At 40.9% G+C, this 27,533-nt stretch overlaps 1 protein-coding gene across 3 annotated transcripts in view; it reads right to left on the bottom strand.

Annotated features, from left to right (window-relative positions):
- Positions 1–27,533, bottom strand: part of TET1 (tet methylcytosine dioxygenase 1) — a 69,281-nt gene that overhangs the window by 32,431 nt on the left and 9,317 nt on the right. For all 3 annotated transcript variants that reach the window (XM_042862731.1, XM_042862732.1, XM_042862733.1), the window contains exons 3-6: positions 23,198–23,248; positions 7,626–10,137; positions 6,314–6,404; positions 5,619–5,712 (exon numbers count right to left, since the gene is read on the bottom strand). In XM_042862731.1, coding sequence (XP_042718665.1) covers positions 5,619–5,712; positions 6,314–6,404; positions 7,626–10,137; positions 23,198–23,248 — 2,748 coding nt within the window. The remainder of the gene's footprint in view (positions 1–5,618; positions 5,713–6,313; positions 6,405–7,625; positions 10,138–23,197; positions 23,249–27,533) is intronic.

Raw genomic sequence — 27,533 nt, 5'->3', positions numbered from 1 at the left:
TAGTTTCCATCAAAATAAATGGAAGGCATTCCTTTCAGAGCAAACTTTGGTTTCCCTGATTTATTTACCTTAACTTAGCTTTTTTATATTTACTCTAATTGTTGAGTAGATTTTCCAAATACAAGACATTTTAAGATGCTTCAGAAACCGTGTAAAAATTTACAATAATTTTCATCTCAAAGCACTGCAACACATAAAGAACAGCTTGACTTTGGATATTACAAACATGTTTCATCCAAAATAAACTCTAGTTCTGTGTTCAACAGATAAGTCTTCATACGAACAGTGACGATAGTGCCCCCATAGCTATCAAACCCACTACACAAGCTACCTTCAGCGTATGTTGAAGGATGGCAAGAAAGTGCTGCTCCAATACAACGGTCTCCAAAAATACAACTAAAATGACCACCAACCACTCTCAGGAATGTTTTCCTTCCAGATTTCTCAAATGTGGATCACCATCTGATCACAGAGAGAGTTTAACATATGAAATAAAACCTTGAAATAATAAAACCTGCTTAGAGGTGCTGGGCTCCACATAAAGCAGTCCTTTGATAGTGTTGATTAGTAATGGCCACCTATGCCAGAGCACAGTATTTCACACATTTATCACTAAATTTTCTTTAATAAATTGTACATCCCTTCTAACCCTAACTTACACGTAAGACAGCCTAGAAGCTCAAGTATCTTCTCAGTTTTCTTCTTTTCTCTATTCCCAATCTCTTTCTCAACTGAAGCCAAGCTAGCAAACTGAAAAAACAAACACACTTTTCTGCAGAGAATCAACTGTTAACAGAAGCTCAGAGCACTCTACAAAATGTAGTTTCTAGTATTCAGGCACAAATTCCTACCAGGTCAATGATCTGTAAAGCCTTTGTTTTAAGAGTGCACTGTCTAAGCATCACTTCTTGAAAATTTGATCAATTTCAGTGGCTAATATTAAGTCCAGGTCCTTAAAAGAAGGCTGTCACTTCAAGGGCAGTTGGACTAGATGGCCTTCAGAGATCCTTTCCAACTCTAAGGATTCTATATTTCTAACTATATTTACATCGCAAAAGCATTTGTAATTTCTCTTTTTTAATCTGTTGCCTTCCCTTCTTTTTTTTAATGGATATACTGCCGCTATAAAAAAGACCACTAAGCTCTGTTAAGTGTAAGTAGAAAGCCCAAAAAGGGAACCAGAACAAAACTGAAGTGAAAGAGTTTGAGAAAGGCATAGAAGCTGCACCGTACCACATTTCTCAAACAAATTACAGCCACCAGCAGGCTAACAAAATCTGAGAGGTCAACAGATCATCCAGGTGTAAAACAAAAAAACAAAGCACTTAGGGAAGATAAATCCAGAGATGCAAAAACTACTTTTGCTGTGTTCACAGAATCACAAGGTTGGAAACGACCTGCAAGATCATCCAGTCCAACCACCCTCCCATTCCTATCAGTGCCACAAGCTACTAAACCATCTCTCGTAGCTCCTCATCCAGGCGCCTCTTGAACACTACCAGGGATGGCGACTCCACCACCTCCCTGGGCAGCCATTCCAGTGCCTGACCACCCTTTGAAAGCCTTCTCAGAGGATTCCCACTTCAGAAAAAAAAAGCTTTGGCTGTGCCCCTCACAAAGTTAAAAGCCACCAAAGAAGCAGTCATAGGACAGTAGTGGCAGAAGAAAAAGATCACTTCCCAAAACATAGTCACGATTTCCAAGATCAGATGGCATCCACCCCAGAAACTCAGTGATGAAACAACTGAACTTCCAAATCCAATATGCATAGTCTTGGTTTATAATACATCAGTATCAGGAGGCTTGAAGATTACTAAGAGGATAACAGTTTGGAAAATGGTCCTAGGAGGAATATCCCAGTTCAACGATAACATTAGCCCCGTTTTGTCTGTGCGGAGCAGATCTGAGCTCTGTGGAGCTCAGATCTCTGTGGATTGCTCAAACCAGCAATCACGTAGATAAGCATGATGCACAGAGACACCAAACGTTTGTGAATCTTTTGGCCATACTGCATGGCTTTCTAGATTCTCAGAAGGCACTCAGTGAGGTCCCTTAGTAAAGACTCTTAAAAAAAAAAAAAGCAAACATGAATATGCCTTGGTACAAAGGAAAAGACCATACGTGAATAACTGCTGAAAAGACAAGAAACAAAGGCGGGTATGTGTCTGATGGGAGCTCTGCACAATTCTGCTCAGGTTTGTATTCTCCTCTGTGTTTGTCAAAGGTAAATAAAAGCGTGACAACAGTTGATGAGTAATTCAGGGAAAAGACAAGCACAATCTGCAAATAAATGAAGGATGAGTTCATACTGCCGAGGGGGCAGTAAGAATGGCAGATAAAATTCACTGCAGTGTCCATTGTTAATGCACATGGTTAGCCATTACTGTGCAGAAATGAGAATTTTGCAGAACGATAGAAATCACTGCTTTGCAACAGAAAGAAAAGCAAAAGAAACAGCTAGGAACTGCTGGGAACAGAGCACAAGACTGAAAGCATTACTACACCACCACTATAATTCCAAGTACAAGAGAGCAAAAAAAGAAAAGAAAGAAGAAATAAAGACAAAACCATCTATGACAGGGAATATCAAGCCACTGCCTTCAGCTTAGGGAACCTCAGAGGATTGAGTTACTGGAAAATAAGTGAGTCTTCTGGGAGCTGGCTGCCCTGCTCTTCCGCCATCAGTCAGCACTGGAGACAGGCTGTCAGCAGGGAGTACCTCCCACCCAACCTGGCTGCTCTTATCAGTTCTCATCTCCTGTCTTTATTCCAACTCTGAGCCTTAGAAATTGCATTGCAATTCTGAATGAAGACAACAGAAAGCTGATCCAGGCCAACATTCACTAAAACAAGTAGAAGGAACCTGAAGGAAACGAGTTTAATCCTGAAATGTTAAGACCTGTAGCTGTCCTCTGAGGTCACTGACTTCATCTTTGAATTTAGTGCAGCAGGATCATACCTAGAGTGAGCTACTTATGAACATCATACAGATAGAAGATTTATGAACCATTTCACTTCAATGAATTGAGGTAATCTTTATTTCCCATCAGATATATTGAGAGCAGAAATAAAAAAAAAAGAAAAAGGAGAGTACAAACAAAGTACTGATAAAGCAATGGGAATGACATAAATCACTCACCGCTGTCTGGTGATAGGGGAGGCACTGTAACATGATCATATGAAAAGTCTAACCAAGAAAGACAGGTTGGCAATCCCACTGTTTCAAAGTTCTTTTTCCTTTAACTTATTAAGCAGAAATAGGATAGACTTGCACAAAATAAAAAAGCAAAAGAAATTTTAAAAAAACAAAGAAAGAAAGACAACCCCCTAGCACATGTCACAGAACGATTGTTATTTTCTAATCACACAGTTATCATCTACGTAGATATTGTAAGTTTATTATACCCCAAAAACTAAGGAAAAGCCAGCTCGTTTTAGAAAAAAGAAGCCTGTCTCATTCAGTGTTTAATACACTACGTACATGTTTGGAGCCACTTAGGTGAAAACAATTTAGGAGGAAATGAGTATTGTGAAACACAGCCATTAACAGAAGAATATATATATATATTCTTATATTATATATAATATGTATATTATATACATACATTGTACGTACAAATATATACATAATATATATGGAATAATACATACACATATACACATTTTATAAAGCAGCCTTTGATTCCAAGATGTTTCTAATGAATTGATAAACAACAACATAGACTCATAGCAAAAGGGAAAATTACTGGAGTAAAATAGCTAAATATGAATATATATCGATTTTTTCCTCCTCGCGTTTGCTTCAGCAGAGCTCCATCATGGTGCTCTTGCCAGCAAGCCTCTCAAGAGCCCTAGGGGCAACAGCTTGTCCATCTGCAAAGCAGAAATGAATCTGTCCCAGAGAGCTCTGTAATGAGCAAGTGAAAGTCTCTGTGCAGCTGACCAAACCTTGTGACTGCAATTATCTGAGAGCAGAACAAACTTTTTCCATATGCTTCCAAACAAATTTCAGAATGGTACTACTTTGGTCACAGCCAAAACAGAAATATGCTCCATTTTAAGGATTAATATTAGCACTGCCAATCGGAAGTTAACTCACACATTAAAAATACCAACTAAAAAAATGTGGATTGTCTACAGGATGAAACATAGAGAAGATTTCCACGATTTCCTTCCTTCTCTTGTATCATGCAGTCACACAGCAGGCTTGGAAAGGCATTCATTCCTTTTAGGTCTGAGCTTGCACACAAAAAGTTTTTTGCTGCACAAAAGACATTTGGAATTTAGTTCAATTAACATTAAAGCTTTCTCTCACAAATGCTTGGCATGTAGAAATTTAACTGAACTGTACCGTAATCCTTAAACAGCCTTTCTTATATGCATTGAATGCTTTCTGGCTGTCGTACTGCACACACATGTTGGACACCTACACCACGCAGATGCACAATGGAATCTATCATCTCTGTTTTACGTAAAAGGCAGTATGTTGATACTGGCAACAGCAAAATAAACTTTAAGAACTAGTTTTAAATCTCTTCCTTCTTTCAAAGGCTCACAGCTGTTTGCTAAGGTAAGAATTTTAACTCCTAACCTCTCTGAAAAGTGAGGATTTTTTGCTTAGTTGAAGTGGTGAAAACAAAATCAACCAAGCAGAAAACAGTCCATTTTTTTGGGACGGTCATTTCTGAAATTTGACCATCTTTTATTTTTTTTTTTTTATTGGATGCCTATTTGGTATTAAATATCATCTGAAGCAACTTACACATAGGAGATTCTTTTCTGAGCATCATTTTCTGGATGGAGTACGAAAAACACATTTAACTGTTCCAAGAATATAAGCAGTAAACACACATGCAGTAAATACACATTCACATCCTTATTTTAGTTACATAGTTACAAATGCTGGTCTACCAACTGCACGGTTATTCTCATCAGATTAGCCAGTTAAGTCCGAAATTCCTAAATACAGCAACAATTTATATATATTCCAACAAGCAAATTCTTTTTATTTGTAAAAAACTCAGTGTACAAGATTTCCAGACTATTTTTTACCTCCCTCAGTGGTTTCAGCAAAGATAAGGGACAATCAATTCTTTCCAAGCTCTTTCCTGGAGCTTGTCTGCTACCTCATTTCCTGGCTCCTATGAAGCAATGTGAGACAAAACTTTGGTGAAAACTATCACCATAACATTTATGTTTTGAAATAGTGAGTTCAGTCCCTCAAAATGAGTAGCACATGGTATATGAGACAGTTCATACAATTAAGTTTAAAAAAAAGAAGTTACTGAAAGGTTTTCCAACACACTCTTCTTTCACATTTCTCAAGCCTACTTCACGAGACCTCCAGCTTCCAGACACTGCCAGGTGTTCTTACCCTTGATTTGCCCATCTCTGCCAGCTCTGTGAAGCACCTCTTTCAAACTCACTCTAATCACAGCATCACAGATTAAAAAGTGATATTCTTAGCTTCATCATTCACTGGGACTTGTAAATCAATTAAATGAAGAAGAAACAGACCTTGATTAAAGACCAGATTATATATAAGCTCAAAGACTATACATCATTAGATACTTCAAAGCCACAAAAACCAATTTGACTACTGTAACATAAAAACTTACCCACTTGGCAATCGGACACCCCTGAGAGCTTTTTCCTTCCTTTCCTGTATAAACGACTACTTCTATTCTCACAGCGCTTCCTTTTGCTCCATACCTGCATTAAGAAAGTTCAGGTGTGGAACTGAAAACACATTTTAAAACAGTAAACACATTCAATAAAACAAGAACAACAATTTTATTCTCAACTTTACTGAGAGCAGAAGAGAAAAAAAAAACATAGCACAACAAAGAACACTACTAAATTCAAAGTCCTGTTCGCAAAAACGATTTTGAAACATCTATTCCAGTAACAGGCTTCTGTCACTAAGTGGCTTCCATTACTTGGAAAAGAAATGTTATCTGCTTGAAAATCCTAGAGCACTTAGTCACTTTCTGTCCAATTTGAGACAGGTTGTTTGCATGCAAGACACCAGAAAGCCTACTCCTGCCAGCTGCTAATCTCTGTCATCACTATGGACTTCAACAGCACCTATGAGCACACGGGCTAAAATTGCTGGAGCTCAGACAAGATGCATGAATTTGGAATTAGAATGTGAGAGCTTCCCTCAAGCACATCAGAACAGGAAAATGTTTTACAAATGAGTACAGCAAAAGTATTAGAAAAACAAAGCCAAACAGCACTCATTTTCTCACAGCTCTTCTTCTTTTCTGTTTACACAAAAACACCGTTAGCACTAAAAAGCACATTTTCTCACCTGTTCTCCATTATTTCTCTCACAGCAGCAACGCTTGGTCCTGTCCCGAGGTGTGTGTAATATGGGCCCTCATCTTTCTCAATAATTTGCTCTACAAACAGGTTGAGAAAAATAAGTTCGCACATCATTTCTCATTTACATCACTACAAATCAGCACAGAAATGGTTTACAGAAACATCATCTTAAATACACAAAATCTGCCCCTGAAATGCAATGAATAAGTAGCATGATTGATTTTTCCCCTCAGAGACATCAAAATTATACTATTTCATGCTTGCTTTCTCCTATTAATCTTCTGGTAGATTCTCTTTCTTGGTGCTACAAATAGATCCTATTTATAATACTATCTTGCATTCTTTACCAATGTTCATTGCAGGACCTGACACATATTGACTAAGTAAGCTTCCAATGCCCTTGTGAGTAGGCAAACATTATCAATTAATTTTAGACAACGGAGAATTGAGGCCAAAAAACATCAGCTGACAGTCATATGCTACTACAGAACAAAAACCGCAATCCAGGCCTCTTAACTAACAGCTTGTTGCTTCAGAACATTAGAGCAAAGATGAAAAAATCTTCCTGTGTACAATGTTAACAGTCCCTGCAGTGGTTTTTTCTTCCCCATCTGTGTGCTTTGATAGTTTGAAAACACAGCATGTCCAATACCATCAATCAAGTTGTATTGCAAAATTCTCCGCACCGAGTTCAATCCGACACCTCATGCTACAACACAAACTGTTCTGTATCTGGATTTATTACCTAATCTCCACCTCATCTTATCTCTGAGATGAGACATCTACAAGCCTTTGACAGGAATCATAACAGAAACTCCCACCACCCTCAGGGCAAACCATGACAGTAACAGAACTGCCCTCAACAATTCCTTGCTGCTTAGCCAGGAGGCATTTAGGTAAAAATGAAAAGGTATTGGGAAAGTTTTTGCCCAGCTCATCTCAAGCAGAAACTAGTTTGAGACCATAGAAATCCTGATCTAATATACTCAGATGAAATTACAAGCATACAAGCGAGTAACAAGAAAACAACTGGAAAAACTCATTTTCCTCAATTTCAATTTAAACAGGTCAGATGCAAGGCCAAAAATACCGAATTTTGCTGTTATTTGCAGGCCTGAAGAACACCAGGCAAAGGTTACAGAAAGGGAAAGAATCATTTCCTTCTAGTCCCTAACAGCAAAACAAGTATCTTTTTGCAACACCTATGCACCAAGTATACTTTCTTGCATTAAGGGGAGCAACACAAACACATGCCCATGTGAGAGGTACAGGTAAAAGCTAGCAAAAGGATGACTTACCAACACAGTCACAAGTTGGCAATTCAGACTGTCCTTTTTTTGTAGGTGTATCTATTAAATTTTTTGTAGGAGTATCGAGAAACTTCATCGGTGATTCAAGAAAACTGCTGAGTGTGTTTTTTGCTGGAGAACACCCTGAGTCGCCTGTGCTCTGTGGATGGTCAGTACCCAAACTTCTTGATGTTAGAATGGTAACTTCACCTGCACACTCCATGTTCCTGAGAGCTTCCACAGTGCCTGGCACCTGACCCGCACTGCAGGAAACAGGCAGCATCTGCGACTTCGGATCTACCTGTCGATCAACAGCACCCTGCTGGACATAGGCTTTATCTTCACTGCACGCTTCGCTAGCTCTCAGGTTAGACTGACTAAAAGTTTGAGGCAAAGGATGTGTCTGACCAACATTCACTGCCTGCTGTACCTGAGAATTACATTTTTCTGTAAACATCTGTGTGTTTTCACTTGGTCTGGTTAACAAGGATGCTGTTTTCAACTGCGAAACTGACAGAGGATTACGGGAGAGCAGATCACTATATTGGTTACATGCTGCAACATCGTTTTTCAGTGGAATGATGCCTGGTGGGTCACTGGAGCCTGCAGTTTTGATTTGCTCATTCACCACTTCATAGCCAAACAACCTGTCTTTTTTTTTGTCCTGCGGTACCTCAGATAATCTGTGGAACTTTATCTGTGTTTGAGGAAGAAACAACCTAGGTTTTTCCTGTAATGTTAGCGCATTTTGACTCAGTGCTTTCTGTACTTTGGTTCTTGGTGATTTTTTTTCCGATAAAGCTATTCTGGAGTCCTGTGGCATGGTTTGGCCAAGCTTGTGCAGTTTTGATGATATCCAAATGTCCTGTAACTCACTATGCTGGCATGACAACAACTCTAGTTGGTTTCGATTAATTTGTTGATAGCGTGCTTCTTGAGGCTTTTTTTTGTGTCTTGGTTTCCATGGTACAGCATTTCCTTTTTTATTTGTTGATTGTTTTTGCTTTAACAGTAAGGAACCGCAATTATGCCTAAAAAATACAGATTCTTTTCTCTGCAGCAGATCTTGGTTATGTTTTGCTTGCCTCTCATGGGATATTAAGTTAAGCAGCGATGTCTTTATGTCATTCTTCTGTTCTGGATTTGCCCGGTTTGATTCAATTAATGCTGCAAGTTGAGTTAGTTGTGTAGCTACATCCTCTTCATCCTGGCTGTGAATTCCTCCTTCTTTAATTAAAGAACCAGCTTCCAAGTTCAAATCATTACAGGTTGGCTTTTGATCTAACTGGCCAAGAGTATCCAAGCTGTTGCTCGCATGTTGAACATTGCAATACCGTGAAAGGGTGACTGGATCATAGTTTTTCTTGGTATTAAGTCCTGAAAATGATTTTGCATTAGATCTTAACTCGGATAAAGTTTTGGTATCTCCTGAGGATAACTGCAGTTTATACATCTCGCTAGCAAGATTGGCAGGTTTGTCACGCAATTCAGAAATCGAACTTTGGCCATTGTACAACGCTGGCTTATTCGGGAGCTGCTTTTGTGAGTGAGCACAGTGAGTCAAGAGCTGTTGTTCTTTCTGTAAGTAAGTGTCATTGATTTCTTTTAATGTAGAAGACGTAAAGGAGGATGAAATATCTCTTTTATAACTATGGAGCAAGTTGGAAGTTCTTTCTTCTGTACACTCACTATTTTCAGCTTTAGCTGGGGAAGATGTTCCTAAAGGGACTTCAGATAACTGTGTTAAAGCTTCAATAGCTACAACCTGCTCCACAGTTAGGTTTCTGTTTTTAATCAGGGACAAGAAAGTTGGCTGGAGTGAAGGACTCTCATGCTGTGTCTCTGCGTTAGGTACTTTGAAGCCATCCTCTCCATGCACTTCCTCTTTAACCAAAGGAGGACAACATGTGCTTTCTTGCAGATCCAAAACAGAACTGGTTTGCAGTACTGACTTATCAGAATCCTGAAAGACACTGCAAGTACAGTTTTCCTCTTTCATGAAAAGATTTCCTTGTTTGTCTGGGTGAACACAGCTAACACTAGTTGTCAGAGTGCTGACTATGTCATTCAGATTGGTAGCCTTCATCCACTGGGCATGGGAGTTGCTTGTCAAATCTGTCCTTTCCACTACAGATGCTTTTTTCAGTGAAGCAACTGCTTCTGGTGATAAGTAATGTAGGGTTTTTATGCCATTTTTGATGGTCTGTGCAAATGATTTTTTTGGCTCAGCTAATTGACTGGGAGAGACCGCTCTTTCACTTTCTTCTGCATTTCTCAAGTGTTCGTGGCCTGTCACAGTTCCATGGGTATCTCCATTGACATGGACACCAAAGGATGGCTTCTCGTTATGTGCCCACTTCTCTGCTTCTAAGCCTGTCATTCTTTCTTTCTCCTTAGACTGTGCATTTTCAAAGGGTTGTGTTTGGTTTGTTTTCACCCTGTATTTTTCACCATGACCGCATATACTGCATTCCATGAGTTCTGGTCTGCGGCCATTTACTGGTTTGTTTTCTAAATTTGCCTGTGAAATAATAATAATAATAAAAAATGTTGTAACAGCTGCTCAAAAGCATTAAAAATAAGAAGCATATTACTTATAGCAATCAAATCCTACTTTGAATATATGAGGAATATCCTAATTAAGCACAGGCATAGATGTTGAAAAAAAACAGGAAGTCATAAAAAACCTGAAGCCTGCCCACATTTATAGTAAGGTCTTTTAATGGGGTAGGCAGAAGAAGAAAGCTTGTGCGTGGGGAAAACTAAAGAAATGAATTAGCACATAAAGGACTTCACTAAATGGTAAAGATTCTGATCTAAGGATTTAATTTTTTGCTGAATTTGCATAAGCAGAAAGTCTCCATCCAATTCAAAGCAAGACTGAAGTCTAAAAGCTTGGACTTCACAAAGTTTGGTACAATTGTACTTCTACAGCTATACTCAAACTGACATGTGACTTGTTTGGACACTCTAGCAAGAATGACTGCTTTTTGGGTTAGCTGCAACTCCTTCGAAACTGACAAACATTAAAGTGAGATGGTTAATAAGCCAGCTATGGTGTTAGTGCATCTGAAAGTTAGCACGTAAACACTGTGACTGCCTGCTACATTTAGATGGTATCTTTCACATTTCTGAACAGTATTTCAGGTAACTGAGCTAGCATTATTACTATTTTAGCAAACTCTTACTATTTAGTTTAATATATCCTTCATCTTCCCAGACACAATACACTTCATGTGGCTACAACAATTTCAAAACCAACCGAGTCAGAACACTGTGTCCTGGGGATTGTATGCAGATGGGCCTCATTTGAGGTAATAATCTTATTGCAGCACCTAAGAATTATTTGAATATTCTGTAGCTTTCAGCCCTACATAGAACAGAAAACAGCAGTTTTTCAAATCAGACTCTGCAATAGAACTGGTTAATTAACCATACATTGGCACAGAAGTTTTTATCAGTTCACTTTTAGCACCAAATTTAAAATAGTTGAATCAAACATGTTTTAGCAGCCATAGCTAAAATGCATGGACTTCTCCAAGAAACGAGAACAAATGTAAAATGGATTTATGATTAATCATAACCATCAAGGTGAACCTTTCAGAAATCCCTAGGCAAAATGAAGCATATGCACCTAACTCCATCTGGAGCCCAATATCCACCCCACAACTGATCACTAATTAATAAAAAACATAACAGAGAATCCTTAGTGTGCCCTAAATATTATCAGGTATCAAAATACTACGAAAATGCTATGTAAAAACGCATGCAACACCTCTGCAGCTAAGTCAAATGTATGGAAATTAAGAAAGAAAGACACCATACATGTTTCTCCATTACGCACAGATGCTGACTCAGGTCTCTGAGCCTGAACTCCTCTGGATCCTGGGGAATTTTCATCAAATGGGACCCAGGGGATCACCAAGAAACTTCTAAGAGTTCCACAAAAGTGGATAAGTAAATCTGTTGTTAACAGGGCTAAAGGATTTACGTAGGCCTCCATAACTACCAAAGAATACTGGAACAATCCATCAATAAAAAGTAAAAACACACAATTCTATGCCTACACAAAAGCTGCACTTCAGTTACCAGCTTCTTTCCTCTACACTTAACTTCAGGAAGAACCATATTATGAAGTTATATGTTACAATAAAAGTGTACCTCTATCAGTCCAAAAGCTGTCCCAACTATGTAAAACTGCTATTAAAAGCTATTTAATTGAGTAGGAAGCTGAGGAGGTAGAAGCAAATAGATTAAAATCACTCCTCAGAGCTTACAGGTTTTCAATACAACCACAAAAAACTTTAAGTCTGCAAAATGAGTAATGAGAGATGGAGGGAGAGGAGGACAGTTCAAGCATGACCATCAGCAGTACGTCCCACTTCTCTGTCAACCACGCTGTTCCTCAGAAAAGTACTCTTATCTGACATAAAACTGTGCTTGAAAATACTCAGTACATTACCTGCTAGAAGCATACAAGTGCAGTGCTGTGCCCACATAAGACCCAATTGATCTTAGCAGCAAACTGGCATTATTAATAAAATTCCTCACACATACAATAATTTCCATTGGAAATTTCTACTTCTAACTGGAAGCTGCCTACGTGCAACAAGGAAGAAAAAAAGACCAGCTGAATCATATCACTGGTTCTGTTTCATATTTCATTTTTCCTCTCAATTAATGATAATAAAATTTGATTTAAAAAAGAAATCAACTCCTCTTCCTTCTGAGTACTGTGCCACTTTTCTTCTTTTGTTACTGTACTGCAATGAGTCCTAAATATACCCTTTTTAAATTTTCCTTCTCTTACCAGACTTTCCTGTGGCCTTTTCTTTTTAATAGGTAAAGCTACTGCTTCCCTGTATAAAAAGAAATACAGACATACTAGCAGGGGCAGAGGTCATTCGATTCTTCTCCTCAGCCAAAGTCTGGCAGACCAAAAGCAATAGCTCAGCAAATGCTTTTGCAGCTGAACAACATGGTTGGATAAGTCTATCTTCCAATCCTGAATCAAAGACTGAAAACTACAGTCAAGGATACCATGCTTCCAAGCAACAGCCTCAAAATTCACGGAAGCTGAGCACGGAAGACTGATCCGATTGATTTCTAAAGTTTTTGTACAAGTGTAATGGAAAATGGTAGAATGAACTGGATCAATGAAAGTAATTTCCTCTCTTCCTCATGAAGGGGAGCACTGCTTGAGCTGGATATATAGAACACTAGCAAATCATACTCAAGATAAAACTTTGCAATAATTAATGTTATTAGGAGAAGAACCACAGAGTACAGCCCACCGTAGTCATTGCTAGATTGTTTAAACTTCAACATTTTATCTTTTTCTTCTTATATACATACTTCACTGCATGAGGTAATGCTTCCAAGCATACATGAAAAGCCAGTTACAGCAAATCACTCTCAAAAGAGTCAGACCGTAACATTGATTTTTCTTTTAATACAACATAACTGTGAAGCAATGCAAAGCTTTCAGTAATTCACAATCAAAATACAGTGTCAAGGCTAACCTAAAGACTTTTCCACATTTTCTGTACAATTGAGAGTAGACTGCAGATTTGTATCTCACTTCATGTCTGCATAGGTGGTAATAATGCATTTTGTACTGAAGGTAACAGCCAGTAATTATTCTTGTAAAGCAGAAATAACAGATGATATGTAGATCAAATGCTGACAAAATGGCTCTCAGAGCAAGTCTTGACAAGCTGCACAACAGCCTACATCCCCTAAGTAGACATCCCAATTATATTCTTCCCCCACCCCCACAGGAGCAGAGTTCTCAACACATGATAATAATGATTGCACCTATTAGCTTGTGCTAATAACCAGGATGACCTGAAAGGTAGCTCTTCCAGCATAACAACATTCAACAATGCAAAGGGATGGGTGAGTGAAGAGAGCTTGCACTGTGCACCTCTTTTCCTCCGCAGTGCTTTGGGTAAGTTTGGATCCTGATACAGCATCTGCAGCCATGCAGCAGGCCACGCACGCTCTTCCAGGTTGGTAGAATGCTGGAACCACCTCAGAACTCTAATATCTTAAGAAGAAATTTCTTCCAGAAAAACTGTTTGGGAGGGAGGGAAAAATAAAGACAACAAACATACTTCACCTCATATTTGAACAGGGTATTTTATTCATGGCCCAGCTGTCAGATGTCAGTGCTTCACCAGGAGGTAAGCAAGAACCAGCCAGCTGACCAGTACCAATTTACTCCTATGCAATGTATTCCTATTCGCCAGCATCTGCCCACCAGGACACGTAGCAACTCCATGGAATACAGGGTGGGTACTGCCTAACAGAGGTGTAAGTATGGGACCATCATGTAGGGATAAAAAGATAGATGTGGGATAGAATATATGGATAAAGAGCCAGAAAGCACCGGACTGGGGAAACACTCATCTATGTTGGGTGCTACCAAGTAAGCCACCCCGTGTATAGGTTTGAACAGATGCTGTGGAAAATGTAGGGTCACTGACTACCATAATGCAGACAACAGAAAAGTTGCTGCCTAAGGTTGCGGGCTGAGCCAAGTTTCTGGGAAGGTAACCAGGCCACAGAGAAGGACAGCAAAGTAGGGGCCCAGCCGCAAGCCGAGGCTCATTCCCATTAACTTCACCAGAAACTTACATCTATTATCACCAGTTACATATTAACCATGGCCATGAAATGGTATGCATCTCTCAGTACACCACACTTGTACAACAGCTCACAGAAAGCACGTTTCCCACAGATCTTCACGTAAAGAGAACAATTTGGGTCCTACAATAATATAACATAACCTGCCCATATAGTATGTTTTGTTCCTCACAGGAGCAATGGCACTGGGCAAGCATTTACAGCACGCTCATAATTCCGCATTTTAGAAGCTACAGCAACAAAAGCAAACAATCTCTGCTCTTGGCAAAATGATGTAAAAAACTGCAAGCAGGTTTGTATGGAAACTCAAGGCAACATTAAGTTCTGTGAAGCTGGAGAAAATCACCCATTTGTGTTTTGCTGAATGGATCCCCCTTCACTCACAACTCCCCCGTGCCCCAGAATATCCAGCCCACCCAAACCCACCCATTCAATTACCAGCAAGACTTGACACTGGGTCTTTTAGCAGCTAGCAAATCCACTCTACCTAACAGTGTGAGGATTTTGCCATCTATATTCATATCCGGAATGAGCTACAGTAACAACTATATTGTGGTATCTTCATTCCTTTCACTTCTCTCTCCCACACCACTACCACAGTTCTCCTGCTTATCTTATGTAACACTTCAGTGAGACCACTTACAAGACCACCTACAAGATCTTCTGCAAGAAGATCCTAAAGGATGCAGTTGCTAGCAAAAATAAATAAACAAACAAAGTGCAAAACACTTATTCAGACTCTGAAGGTTTCATATCGTGACCCTCAGAGAAGTGTATTTATTAGATTACTCAGATTTCTGTTTCTATCAACCCTGTGCTCTAAGGAGTGAAAGTGCAAAACAAAACCACAAAAAGCACACCATGGACACCCTGCTCCCCTAACGCAGGCTCCCAGAAGAGGAGGCGTTAAAGGAAAACTTCTTACAGAATCTTTTCTGCTACAGAAGCCAATACAAACTAGTATCATGCTTGGGTTTTTCTGTTTGTTCTACATGATGTTCTGATTATTCAATCATTTATCTTCAACGTCGTAATGGAACACTCAAAGAAGCACTGACAACTCTGGGAAACATAGCACTCAACCCACAAAAGAAAAAGGATATATACAATCACCAGCAATATCTATTCCCTAATACAACCCTCCCCTAACGTGCTTTAATTAATAGGTAGAGATGGAATAAATTCAGTCTTTGAACTTACTCATCCTAGCTACTCATCCTGTCTCTTACAGTTTGTTTATGAAGCCATCACCATACGTTTAAGCCTGTAACTGTGAATTGAGAGTCAGCAGTGTTCTTAATGGGGTCCTTGGGGAAATTATCACAGCTATGTATTATATAAGGTCCTTAGCAATGACCCCGAAGAAAATTGAAACTAATTCTGATAGAAAAATAGCCTAATAATGATAAAATGAGACATGATTTTTTGGCTGGCAAGCAAACATTTCAATACAGATAAAGGTGAAGCTGTGTATCTAACAACAAAGGCATTGGGCTGTATGTACATAATACAGATTTTATCTTAGAAAGCAATGACCCTGGAAGGAGCATTAACATGGTCATAAAACACTGCACAGTAACTATAGAAACTCCTTTTGCAACTTTATGGCCAAAACAGTTAGCAAGATTCTCCAGTGCATAAATAACAATGCAATTAGGAAAAGACAGATTATTTTATACCCCGTATTTGGCACTTCTACACCTGCCAGTGGAGCAGAGCGTCCAATCCTGGCATACCCAATTCAAGCAAGACATTGATATGCTGGACAGGTCTTGGAAGACCATGAGAAAAACAAAAGATTGAAGTATCTCGAAGTAAAAGCCTCAAGTCCACTTTCTACAATTTACCAAAGAAAATCGAAAGGCCACAAACTATTGCTAAGCCTGCGCAGAAAAGAAAGCTAATAACAGAAGGCTCTTTGTTCTAGCAGACAAAAGTATAACAAGACTCAATGACTTTAAGTTAAAGAGAGGGAAGTCTGAACTGAAACTATGTTGCGCATTTTTGTAGAGGTACAGAATAAAAAAAAAGAATCTTTTAAGCATGTCACTAGATGCTTCATCACAATTTTCATCCATGGGAATTTACAAGTTAAAAATACCTAAAGAAACTTGAAAACATGATGCTTCAATCATCATAAATTGATTCAGTCTTACAATCCCCGAATGTAAGCACAAATGATCACAAAAACCTTGCACAGCTTTAGGGTACGTGAACCAAACTAATGTAAGTCCCTTGCCCTCTGTTTCAGCTCACTAAAGATCTGAACTGCTGCTTCAGGTAATGCCCCAGTTCCTATAATCTAAGTAGGAGGACATTCAGCTCCTTAACACAGGACTTAGTTTGAGTGCTTAACCATCTGTCCCACAACCACTTGCATTATTCACAACCTGCTACACGCCGGCACAGCAGTGCTCAGACCACGTCCACCCAGGACACACAGCTCAGTAAATTAACAATGCTAACCAGCCCCAGCTCCCAAAGAAGCACTGAAACAAGTCATTCACCAACTCATTTCCAAATTCCAACATCTACGTTGCACGTACATTCTAGTCTGGTTTAAGGCCAATGAGAGGGCAATAGACTAAAAGAATAACCAAGTCAGAGATAACTACATTAAGAGGACCAGCAAAAGGCAATTTAGACAGTCATACTGATCAGACAGGCTACCCAGCTACAAGGCACTATTCAGGATCCTGCAACTATGTTTTGTTTATTCCCATGAGGGAAAAAAAAAAAAGCCTAAAAATGACAAACAATGTATCTTTTCTACCAGCCAGCAGACTAAGAGTTTCAAAGAAAGCTGAGAACAGAATTTACATATATATAACATCCACTGCCTCCTTACAGGATGACCAATTTCCACTCACAAGCCAGAACAACAACGGTCCGGAGCAGCACTGCCAAAATGACTGTTTGGGTTGCAGTGATAACAGTGGTCAGGCAACGATCATCTGTTACAAAACTAAATGTTCTGCATTTTTAAATACATGGCAACTCTAATTTACTATGTCAACAAAATCTTACTTTACAAAAACGAAATTTGAATTTTTACTACAGAGCGTTAATCAAATGCTCTGAACAATTTGGACAAGAGCGCTGAAAAAGGAATTCAGAATTGAGTGTTCAGGCACATGGCACTCAGTTTGAAGTCTGCTTCGAAAAATTCTGACGTTACAAAAGGCCGAATGCTTCAGGTGCTGGGGCAAGAAGACAGACAAACATGTTCTATACACTAACCTGAGAAATCAATGACAAGTGATTATGTTGTCTTCTTTTAGGTAATTGCTGCTTTCTTTTTCCTTGATAATGGTTAAGTTTCACGTATCTGACATTTCAAAAGAAAGCACCTTGATAAGAACGCATGGATCCTTTGTTTTCATCTCCCAAATCAAATCCTATAAATATAAATTTACTGTAGCGAAAGTTAAATCTTTCAGTATTTACAAAGCCAAGGCTATTGCTAATGCCCATGGGAAAACCTGCTGCTGTCTTATCTTCAAGATTTTATTTTATTTTTTTAATTAATGTCATATCTAAAATCTTAGTGTAACATCAGAGAAAGAAAAAGCACACAAAAATGAAAATCTGATCCCATTCAAGTAAGGTGGAGACTTCTAACGGGGTTTCCTCCTGCAACAGTTACTGAAAGCAACAAAAAACTTGCTTAGCAATGTGGGATAGGGTTCTAAATGAATAACATTCATTTTCACATTTTCTAGATACTGTTATTATCTATAAATGTATGAGTATCAAACATCAAAAACTGGCAACTGAATACTGGAATCTGCAAAGCTATGTCAAGTATTTATTTGCCTAAATTACGTATAGCAAGTATTCAATAGTTCTCAGTTCCATAATTAATAACTAGTATCAACAAAACATCACCAGAATAAGCAAGCAGAATTTATTTAGTGTTGTTATAACTTCTTGGAAATATCTAAACTATGCTCAGACATACCTATAAACCTGCCCTACTTGCACACGCTGACACAATTTTCTTCCTTCCCACAAACGTTACTTCACTGATACTAACATTTTTGATCACAGGCATTCTAAAGAAGCTCTTTCCTCTAAATTCAACACAGTGAAACTTTCAGCATCCCACACATAGCAACAAGCAAGATCTAAACAAATAGTGATTCAAAGCACATGCAACTCCCAACACTAACAACCAGGCTCTACCTGGCCCAGCCTCACTGTGCCTCTGCCTCCAGCATTCCCTGAGCAAGCAGAGGAGCGTTACTAGCCCCACAGCTGCTTCATGCAGCCAGCAAGGAGTTGGAGGATGCTTTCAATTCTGGGAAGGAGAGGAAGTAGCACTGACAGGGAGCTCTGTAGGACAGGGGCTGTAAGAGAAGAAGAGCATCTCTGCATCCTGCTCAGCCCCATCAGCACCACAGGGACTGGCTTCACCCTCTCCCCTCCCCCCAAGACATGGAGTAAGATAACGAATTTACAGACCATTTACAAAAGACCTTCTTTCTTAAGATTCCATTCAAAAAAATGTCTGTGTACAGGTGAAGTCTTAATGGTACCATACAGAGGAAATACAGTTACTCATGAGGAAGCACGGGAGACTGCACAAACTGTGGTAATTTATTACCACAATCATGCCTGCTTACTTCACCTGAGGTACACGAGCCTATTAAGCACAACAAAAAAAAATATTAATTCCATTTAGACACACATCCAGCTATCAAAAAGGTCCTTAAAAATAATAATTTAGGTACCATTTGTGAAACAAATTATTTCAAAATTAAAAGCATTCAACTGCTGAGCTACTCCTTAGTTACTGCAGTTCTAAAAGTAAGAGTTGGATAATTTGTGTAAGCTATTCATGTGCCAAAAGCAAACTCCCTATGGAAAAGGGAGCAATAAGGCACAGGAGTAGGCAGATATATCCAACCAGTACTCAAAGCAATTTTAATTGGTATTTTCCAAATGAGTACGTTCCAAGATGATTAAGTTCCTTTAAAAAACACAAAGCATGTCTTCTGTACAACATCCCTTCCAACTCCCATTATTCTGTCTTCTTCCTCTGTCAAATTCCACAGCACTGCAATTTCATCCACTGACTTGTTGATATCTTATTTTAAAAAAGAAAAAAAAAAGTTGAATTACTTCCAGCTAAATATTCTGGCAGGCATTTTGTGCTAAAAAAAAATTACATTTAGATATTAAAAAATCCATTCAAGTCATGCTCATTCAAAGCACTAGCGTGCACATTGGAGTTGCTTCTCTTAACTTTTGTTAACACATACATTAGGTTGAAATAGTGCAATGTAAGCAGCAAAACAAACCACACTTTAAAAAGGGCTAACAGCAACTTCATATCTGAACATTGTTTTTGATATGAAATACCATGCTTTGTACACATCCAGGAGAAAAATCAAAGAAGGTGCTCAAGTATGTATTTGTAGCTTTGATGGAAATGAGACTCCCACTAGCTCTTAAGCACAAGGTTTACCAACAAACCCAAAGTTCTAGATATTAACTAAGCTCTTGCTCTTGGTTTGACTTAAACCAAGTTGATTTTAGAGTTTTGCAGGTGTTGTCTGCACTTTCCTTGTACACAGATCACCACTACAGTGTTTATGCATAAACACACAAACTGAATCAGGCAGAGAACAAAGAATGGGCACATGCAGTCACAATACTCACTCAGCACTGCATGTACTACTGTGGATTTCTCTCTTCAGTCTTTTTTTCCCCCCTTTCAGTTTGTTGGTTGGTTTTTAAAAACTCCATGAATGCAGCAAACATCTGCAGCCATCCAAATGGCGGCCGTAGCTCCCCAGAGCCTACTGGAAAGACCACAGACTGTGCCTCTTCATCAGCTATATCTTGACCTGGAGGCAGCTTCCTTACTGGTGCTACTGCTATTTGATCTCCTTGACAACGCGATGCCTTCTTCAACTGTCCTGTTTGCCCAAGCTGCATTTATAAATTTGCACGTGACCGTCAACATTGTTAAGAAGAGGTGTGCTGCACTGCCCAAATTGAGGGAGTGCACTGCTAAAGGGAGAATGAAGCAGGATGCACAACATGCCTTCTGAAATGCAGGCAGGCAAATTCTTAAGTACCAATCCCTTCTTTCTAGATTTTCCATTATCAGTGATAAAATGTAAGAAGTTTCTGCTTAACTAGGGATAACATACAAGATAATTTGGAACAAAAACCATGAGTGCTCCTTCTTTGTTATCTATTTCTATGAACTCATGATGACTCTTTCTTCAAAAACCATTTGCTCACTAAAAGAGATGCATATTTTGGACATCCTTTCAAAATAAGCATGGAGAACAAAGCACAGTTTTATGGCACTAAGTGTGGCACAGAATTTCCTAAATGACTTCTCTTTCAATAGCTAGGAAAAAGCAGTGCATGAATGCTTTTCACCAACATGAGAAAACAGTTAATAAAAGCTACAATATAACAGTATTTGTCACTTTTGTTTATAATGTTTGTACCTGTCAAACTTTGTTTTCAACAGGAAAGCATTGCTTATTTTAACCTGGTGCAGAAGAATTCATAAATACGCTGGTTCGTAGAAGTATAATTAGAGGAACTGCTAACTCCTCAAATAAATAAATGTGCATCTATACAAACTTAGGATGACTGGAAAAATACAAACTCCACCTATCACTGGAGCACAGTGCTACACATTCCTCTTTAAGAAAGTCTACAATCCTTTTTTGAAGCAAAACACAATTAAAACCCCAGTGAAACAATGAAAAAATATTAACAATAATTCAAAACATCTATTAATTTTTTTTGACATGTCACTGCTTAGCTTCACTCGACCACCCCTGACCGTTAAAACAAAGACTGAGGTTATAATTCAGTAGATAGAGCACCACTCCACACAGCAGTCCCACCAATAAGGCAGGCCAGTCATACACCAGAACGTCATATTTCTAAAGTGCCATTGTGAAGAAGACTGTAAATGGTGAAGCTTTCTGGGGTTTCTGAAGTTTCCTGCAGTAGACAGAAATGCAACCTAATTTAACATGACTGACCCACCCCACCAAAAACAAAGCAAAACCTCCCCAGCACCAACCCAACCTCTTCCATGAGATGCCTTCAGGGGTACCATGCCCTACTTGGTGCACGCAAGTGAATCAACTCAGCCAATACGATTCAGCACCACAAGACAAAATACCAGCAAACTGAAAGGACATTCTAAAACCAAAGGGGAAAGAAGCACTGCAGAATCAATTCAGCATAGGAAAAGTCAAACCAGAAATAAACACAAGTCCAATGACTAACATATGATACTATGCACACACACAAAAACAGACGAGCCTTTTTCCATTTAAGAGCCAAGAAAAAAAAAAAAAAAACACCAAAAACTGTTCAGAAGGCTTTTTGGAAAGGATAGGAATGACAGCATCATATTACATAGCAACTTCCCCTGCCATCAAACAAGAAACAGTGGTAAAATAAGTTCAAGAGAAAATGTGAAGACTCACTATGAACCCTGACTGCGGAAAGACATCTAACACAACAGATATACCTAAGACAGAAAGATGCCTCCTACTTTTACAAGTGTACACCAATTCCACACTGCAAAACAGAATGACTGGTTTACAAGAAGTTTTTATTTCACACACTATCTTTTTAACTGCACAAAATGAACAAATGCTGAAGTTTTAACTACATCTGTGTACTATCCTGCAGAAGAGGCAGTCACTAAAATTAAGCAATTAAGAGCACATCTGTGACTTAATGAAATATTTAAATGTCATGGATTAATAAGTGTTATAAAGAAGAACGCTTATTATTGCTGTACAGTCACCATTCCTGTAGGCACATGGGGAGATGGTTTGCACAGCTACACCCACAGAGAGACACACAGAGGTCAGACACACTTGCAAGCCAAGAAAGCTTATTTTCTCCTTACTTATTCTTAACTTTTTACTTAACTTTGTCTTACAAACTTAGGACTCCACTGAGCAAGTTTCTCTGACGTGTAACAGTGAAGACAAAGCTGCTATGGAGTCGTGATGATTTCAAATAAAATCACACTGCATTCAGCATTTATCACATTCACCACGACCAACAATTTCTGAAATGTTTCTGTACTGAAACAATGCTAAACTAACTTAGATCCCGTTCAGCTGCACTCTGTGTCAAGAAAAAAATTGTCAAGTAAGTTCAAAAACATCACATACTTCTCATTTTCTTTAGCTTCTTTTCACAGTTTCAGCATCCACCCCTTCGTATTTTAGTTTGAAAGAACAGAAATCGGAACTTATTTCTACACAGAATAAAAGCAAACTGAGAAATGCAGTAGGAATCTGCTACCTGTTAGGCACAAGTGTAGTACACTCATATTTTGTTACAACAAGCTGAAACAGTTGAGTTGAAGCACCAATCTTTTGTTACTATGCAAGATAGCCATCTTAAGAGCCCTGCCGAAACCTTACCACGTGAACCGAAGGCCCCAGTAAGTTTATAGAATTTTCAGTTTCACTTGAGGCATTCTAAAGTTTAAAGAAAAAAGGAAATCAAAACCACCGTAACTGAAGCATGAAGCTTCCTATGCCATTAATTCAGTTTACGTGATAGCAAAGACTCCTCGCCCTCCGATCCGAACGCTGAACACCCCCAGCATTCAGCCGGTACTTCTGCAAGTGGGGAAGGAACACGGAGGGCGAATCGGCTCACAGCACAATGGGAAGCCAACGTCCCGGCCGCAGCGCCCCGCGCATAGAGGCTCCGGTGTGTGTGCAACATGCTGGGATGGGGGATGGGGGGAGGGGGGACAGGGAAAGGCAAAAAAAAGAAAATGTTCTGTGCCGTTAAAATTAGCTAAGCCGCTGAAGGGCTGGAAGCGCCGCGTCCCAGCGCGTAACCCTCGATCTCCTGCTGTACGTGACGACAAACGCCGCTTAACGTGAGGGAGAAATATTAAAGCAATCATCGGTTACCTTAAAAACTCTTTGCTTCCTCCTCTGAGGTCTTTTGTTTTCAGTTAGAACCTAAAAAAACATCAAATTGCAGAATAAGCGGTGGTCACAAAAGCAGACGCCTCCAGTTTTATTATCGAACTGCAATATTTCTCAAATACCCGAGTGCTTCACATGCGGCACCTCGGCGGGCCGGCGTCGGCTCTACGCGGCCCCTCCGCCGCCACCCCGACACGCGGCGACGCCGGAGACGGCAGAGGGGAGAGGCCCCGCCGCCCCCCCGGAGCCGACCTCGCTGGTGCCCCGCATTCCTCACGGCGGCGCCCACCAGGCGGCCATCTTGCTTCCTGCCGCAGCGGAGCTCTCCCCTCCCCTCGCGGCGGCGCGGGCACGAGCCGCGGGATCGGCGGCGCTCGCCCCCCCCCGCCCCCTCAAGAGGCCGCGCGCCGCGCGCGCCCGAAGCCTATGTCCGGCCCAGCCAATGGGACGCCGCGGCACCGCAGCGCCCCCCCGCGGCCTCCCTCGCGCTCGCGCCGGCCCCGTCCGGACAAAGGGGCTGCTGTACGGGCGGCCGCCGGCAAGACGCGGCGCGGACACGGAGCCGGCGCCGCCCCCGCGCGCCCCCGCCTCGGCGCGCGCACGGCGGGTCGCGAGGGCCCGGGCGCGGCCCCCGCGAGGGCTGCGGCACGCAGGGTCAGGCGAGGACACGGCCCCCGCGCGGCGCGTGCACGCGGCCGACCGTGAGGGAGGGGCGGGGTGGGGAGCCCATGCCGCGCCGCTGAGGGGCTTTAACTGCATCTACGCAGAAGGGGAGCGCCCGGTCCTGCAGCTCAGGTGCACCGCGCCCCAGCCAGCACGGCCCTCTGCCCTCGGTGGGGTTCAAGCGGAATCTCACGTCGGCCCCGAGAAGCTTTCCCCAAACGGCTCAGCCCAGACAGAGAGCAGCTGCGGGGCTCTCCATTAAATCAGCATTTCCCATTCAAAACAGAAGAGCGGCTGCTGGAAAGCTCCCAGCCTCCCCTAATTGCAGCACGCTCCTTAAATACGCCTGGGCTTTGGGCGGCACGTTAAAACTCAGAAGGAAACAGGCCGTATCGTTGTTCCATATTTCCCCATTTCTCAGATTATTGCCGCTGTATGAGATGTCTCAGAGCACCAGTGTGAGGCCAGGTCCCACGGAGCCTCCCGGGGCCATCGCTGTCACCCACGTGCAGACAAACTCCCCAGGAGAGGCTGGCAGTGGGACAGGGCTCCCGCCCAGGTGCAGCCCCAAAATGCAGGCACCTCAGCAATGCCGGCCCCTGCTAATGCTTCTTCCCCAGGAGAAAGCAATACAAATTCCGCACCACCCTCCTATGGTGCTTTTGCAACCTACCGAGCCCTGACCTGCAACCTATCCACACTGCCAAGGTGTGCACGATGGTGCAATAGCAGCAAACCAGACCACCTCTTGAGATAAAATGCGCTTTTTGGTAGAAAATAGCTGCAAAACAGCCTCCAGCAAGTACCATGTTATTGCAGAACACGGCAGTCTTGGAGACAAGAGAAAATGTAGAATTTCCACACTCCTGTGTAGGTGGAACTTGTCAAAATGCTCTTTTCACTGCGGAGTGTTCCTGCATTATTCACCCAAAGTGGGTCGATAATGCAGCATAAAACCTTTTTCCTCTCCTTTTCAATGCCTACTGTCACCTCTCACTTACCTGGCTGCTCCCCCAGAAAGCAGTGACGCCCAACCATTTTACCTATATACTGCAGGTCATTTTCTCCACCCATGCCTAAGCAAGGCTCCCTGCAGTAGTGCTGCTGGAGAAGCAGCACTGCCATTCTGGACCTTCCCCACATTGAATCCCGGAAAAATCCATTCCATTCAACAAGGTAGCACGGTAACATATCACTTAAGGTTTATGTGGCTGTTATTCTTTAAAAAGCTTCTTTTTCTTTTTAAAGCGGCACGCAGGGACTTTTGAACCCCTGCACCAGCTGTCCTAGAGCCATTCAACACACAGCTCTCATCCACTTTGCCGACTTCTGCATTGTTTAGTTAAAGTCAAAAGAAATAATTCCCTTTAAGGCAAAACATCAATGTTTAAACTATGCTCACGCGGAGAACGTCTATCCCCTTACACCCTCCTCCCAGTGAATCACCTCTAAAAAATGCTTACATTCCACCAACACGAGACAGAGACGCACAGCTCCTCCAAACGAGGAATGCACTGAAGCCAACCTATTTTCTCTTTAATTGCTTTGTTCCCTTTCTATACCATGGACAGAGACCTACAGACTTTTTCCCCAGCTGCCCTCTATTTGTGACACATTGCTGGCACGGAAATCTCAACTGCTGTAGTCCCAACCTCATCTTGGTCTGAGAAAACACAACGGGATTCCCTTTCAGAGTGCTAAAGTCTTATCTGAAGGATAGCTGCCTGCGCAGTGCTTCCCATCCCCCCACATCACCCCCTATATCTCAACATTTTCAAAGCACTCTCGCAACACACACGCTGCAGAAATAGTTTCCTCTTTCATTTTCCTCTGAGCGGTGCTTCTATAGAATATGAGAGACCAGACTTGCTCCTAGGAACATCTGAACAGGCACCAGGTTTCATTCAAATACAGTTTTATGAGAAAATACCTGACATGTTGTTAAATGTCAGGAATACTTCATTTCCTCTATGCAGTATTCAAAGTTCATACAAAATTTAACAAGTAATGAAAGAGGCCTCTGGTGCAGCTCTAAATGCATTGAACAAAATGTGACCAATTTAATAAAACAAAAGCACACAAGAAATAAACTGCCAAAGGAATATAAACAAGAAATTCCTCGTAAAGAAAGAAAAAGGAGTGCCTGAAGAGGAAAGAGGTGAAGGGGCAAAGCATATCTGCAAGGAGAAGGTCAGACTGAGCAACAATAAAAGAAGAACATTTAGCCTGGAAAACAAAGGTTGACAGAAAAGCTGGAGTGCTTCTTTCATTGACCCTGCCAAAACCTTTTCTAAATCATGGCTTTTCAATCACTTCCTACATCAGTTCCATCAATTCTCTTCCACAAGCTTCTTTAGCTCCATTGGCTAAACCTTGTTTAGCCAGTGTTTAGCCAACAAGGTTTTAATGTTGCTACTCTCTTTCTGCAAGAAGTCAGCATCAGTCTCTATCACCTTTATTGCTCAATTACATCTTCAAGTCACGTGTTAGTTGTCCCTTCACTCACTTCACTCTCTATGAGCAGTCGAGACGTAAAGGATTTTTAATGAACTGTAAGCCCACCTGTTAAACCTTCTTCTCTAAGCATTTTAATTTAAAATACACTTCCTGCCCAAAGCCTGTACACATATCATAACTCTTCACTGCTATGGGACTCTTCTCTTTGCCTGCCTACTGTGAAAACAGAACAGGCACATCTGCAAACCTTAGCAAGTACCGGACAGAGGGCTGGAAACAGGAGGTCTCCTGAGAGCTCCGCAGCAAACTGGGATTTCTATCTGTTTTAAGAACACACTGTTTTAATGAAGCTGCTGTTCAGAAATATTTTGCAGGTGCATTCCCTGCAGTGTGAACTGCTCAGAGAGCACAGAGCACATGCTGGTGCAGAGACTTGAACCCGAGTTTCCCACATCCCAAGGCAAATGTCCCAGCAACTTAACAACTGCGACAGCATCTCCCTCTCCACGGCTCAGTCTCTGTTCAACCATATGAACTTCCAGGAGCAGGCAGAGGCTAACACTGCAGCTCAGAGGTCAGGGAATTCAGCTGGGATATGGGAAATCTGTGTTCAATTCCCTACTTACCTGATTTAAAGCCTGATCTTGAACTGAAATCTCTCAGAAGGCCAGGGCTGTTATCACAAGGGCATACAGAATGTCTTTTCCCCTCATCTTTGGTCCAAAAGTAATGACCTGGGTTATAAAACACTTATGGATCAGAAAAATGAGTAAGGAACAGAAGGAGAATACGTGGGGAATATGTGGTAAGATATACAAAGTAAGAGAGGCGGGAAAAATGAAATGAAAGAAACAGAAGAACAGACAGTTAGAAAGGCAGAGAGATGTGAAAGGGGAAAAAGGCAGCTCTAATCCTATCCTGAAGTTTATTGATTTGTTTCTACCAAATGTGTAATCGCAAGCAAATCACTTTAAAGAGCACACAGCCTTCCTTCTTCTACCTTTTACCTTCTTTTTCTTAGCTATTTTGAAACACAAGCCCTTTCCCTAAGAACTTAGGGTATCCTAAGACTATCCCCTCATTTCCCCACTCCTCACATTTTGTACTTAAATCCTTCTCACCTTTTCATGCCCTCAATTGCTGTAGCCAGTACACCGGTATTTGGAACACAAAGTTAAAGCCAATCTTGCCTCTCTTT

The sequence above is a fragment of the Lagopus leucura genome, unplaced genomic scaffold, assembly GCF_019238085.1.
Source record: "Lagopus leucura isolate 7727_CA_CO unplaced genomic scaffold, USGS_WTPT01 Super-Scaffold_739, whole genome shotgun sequence".
Classification (NCBI taxonomy): Eukaryota; Metazoa; Chordata; class Aves; order Galliformes; family Phasianidae; genus Lagopus; species Lagopus leucura.
The sequence above is the reverse complement of the archived record's forward strand: the minus strand, read 5'-3'. Positions and strand labels throughout refer to the sequence as shown.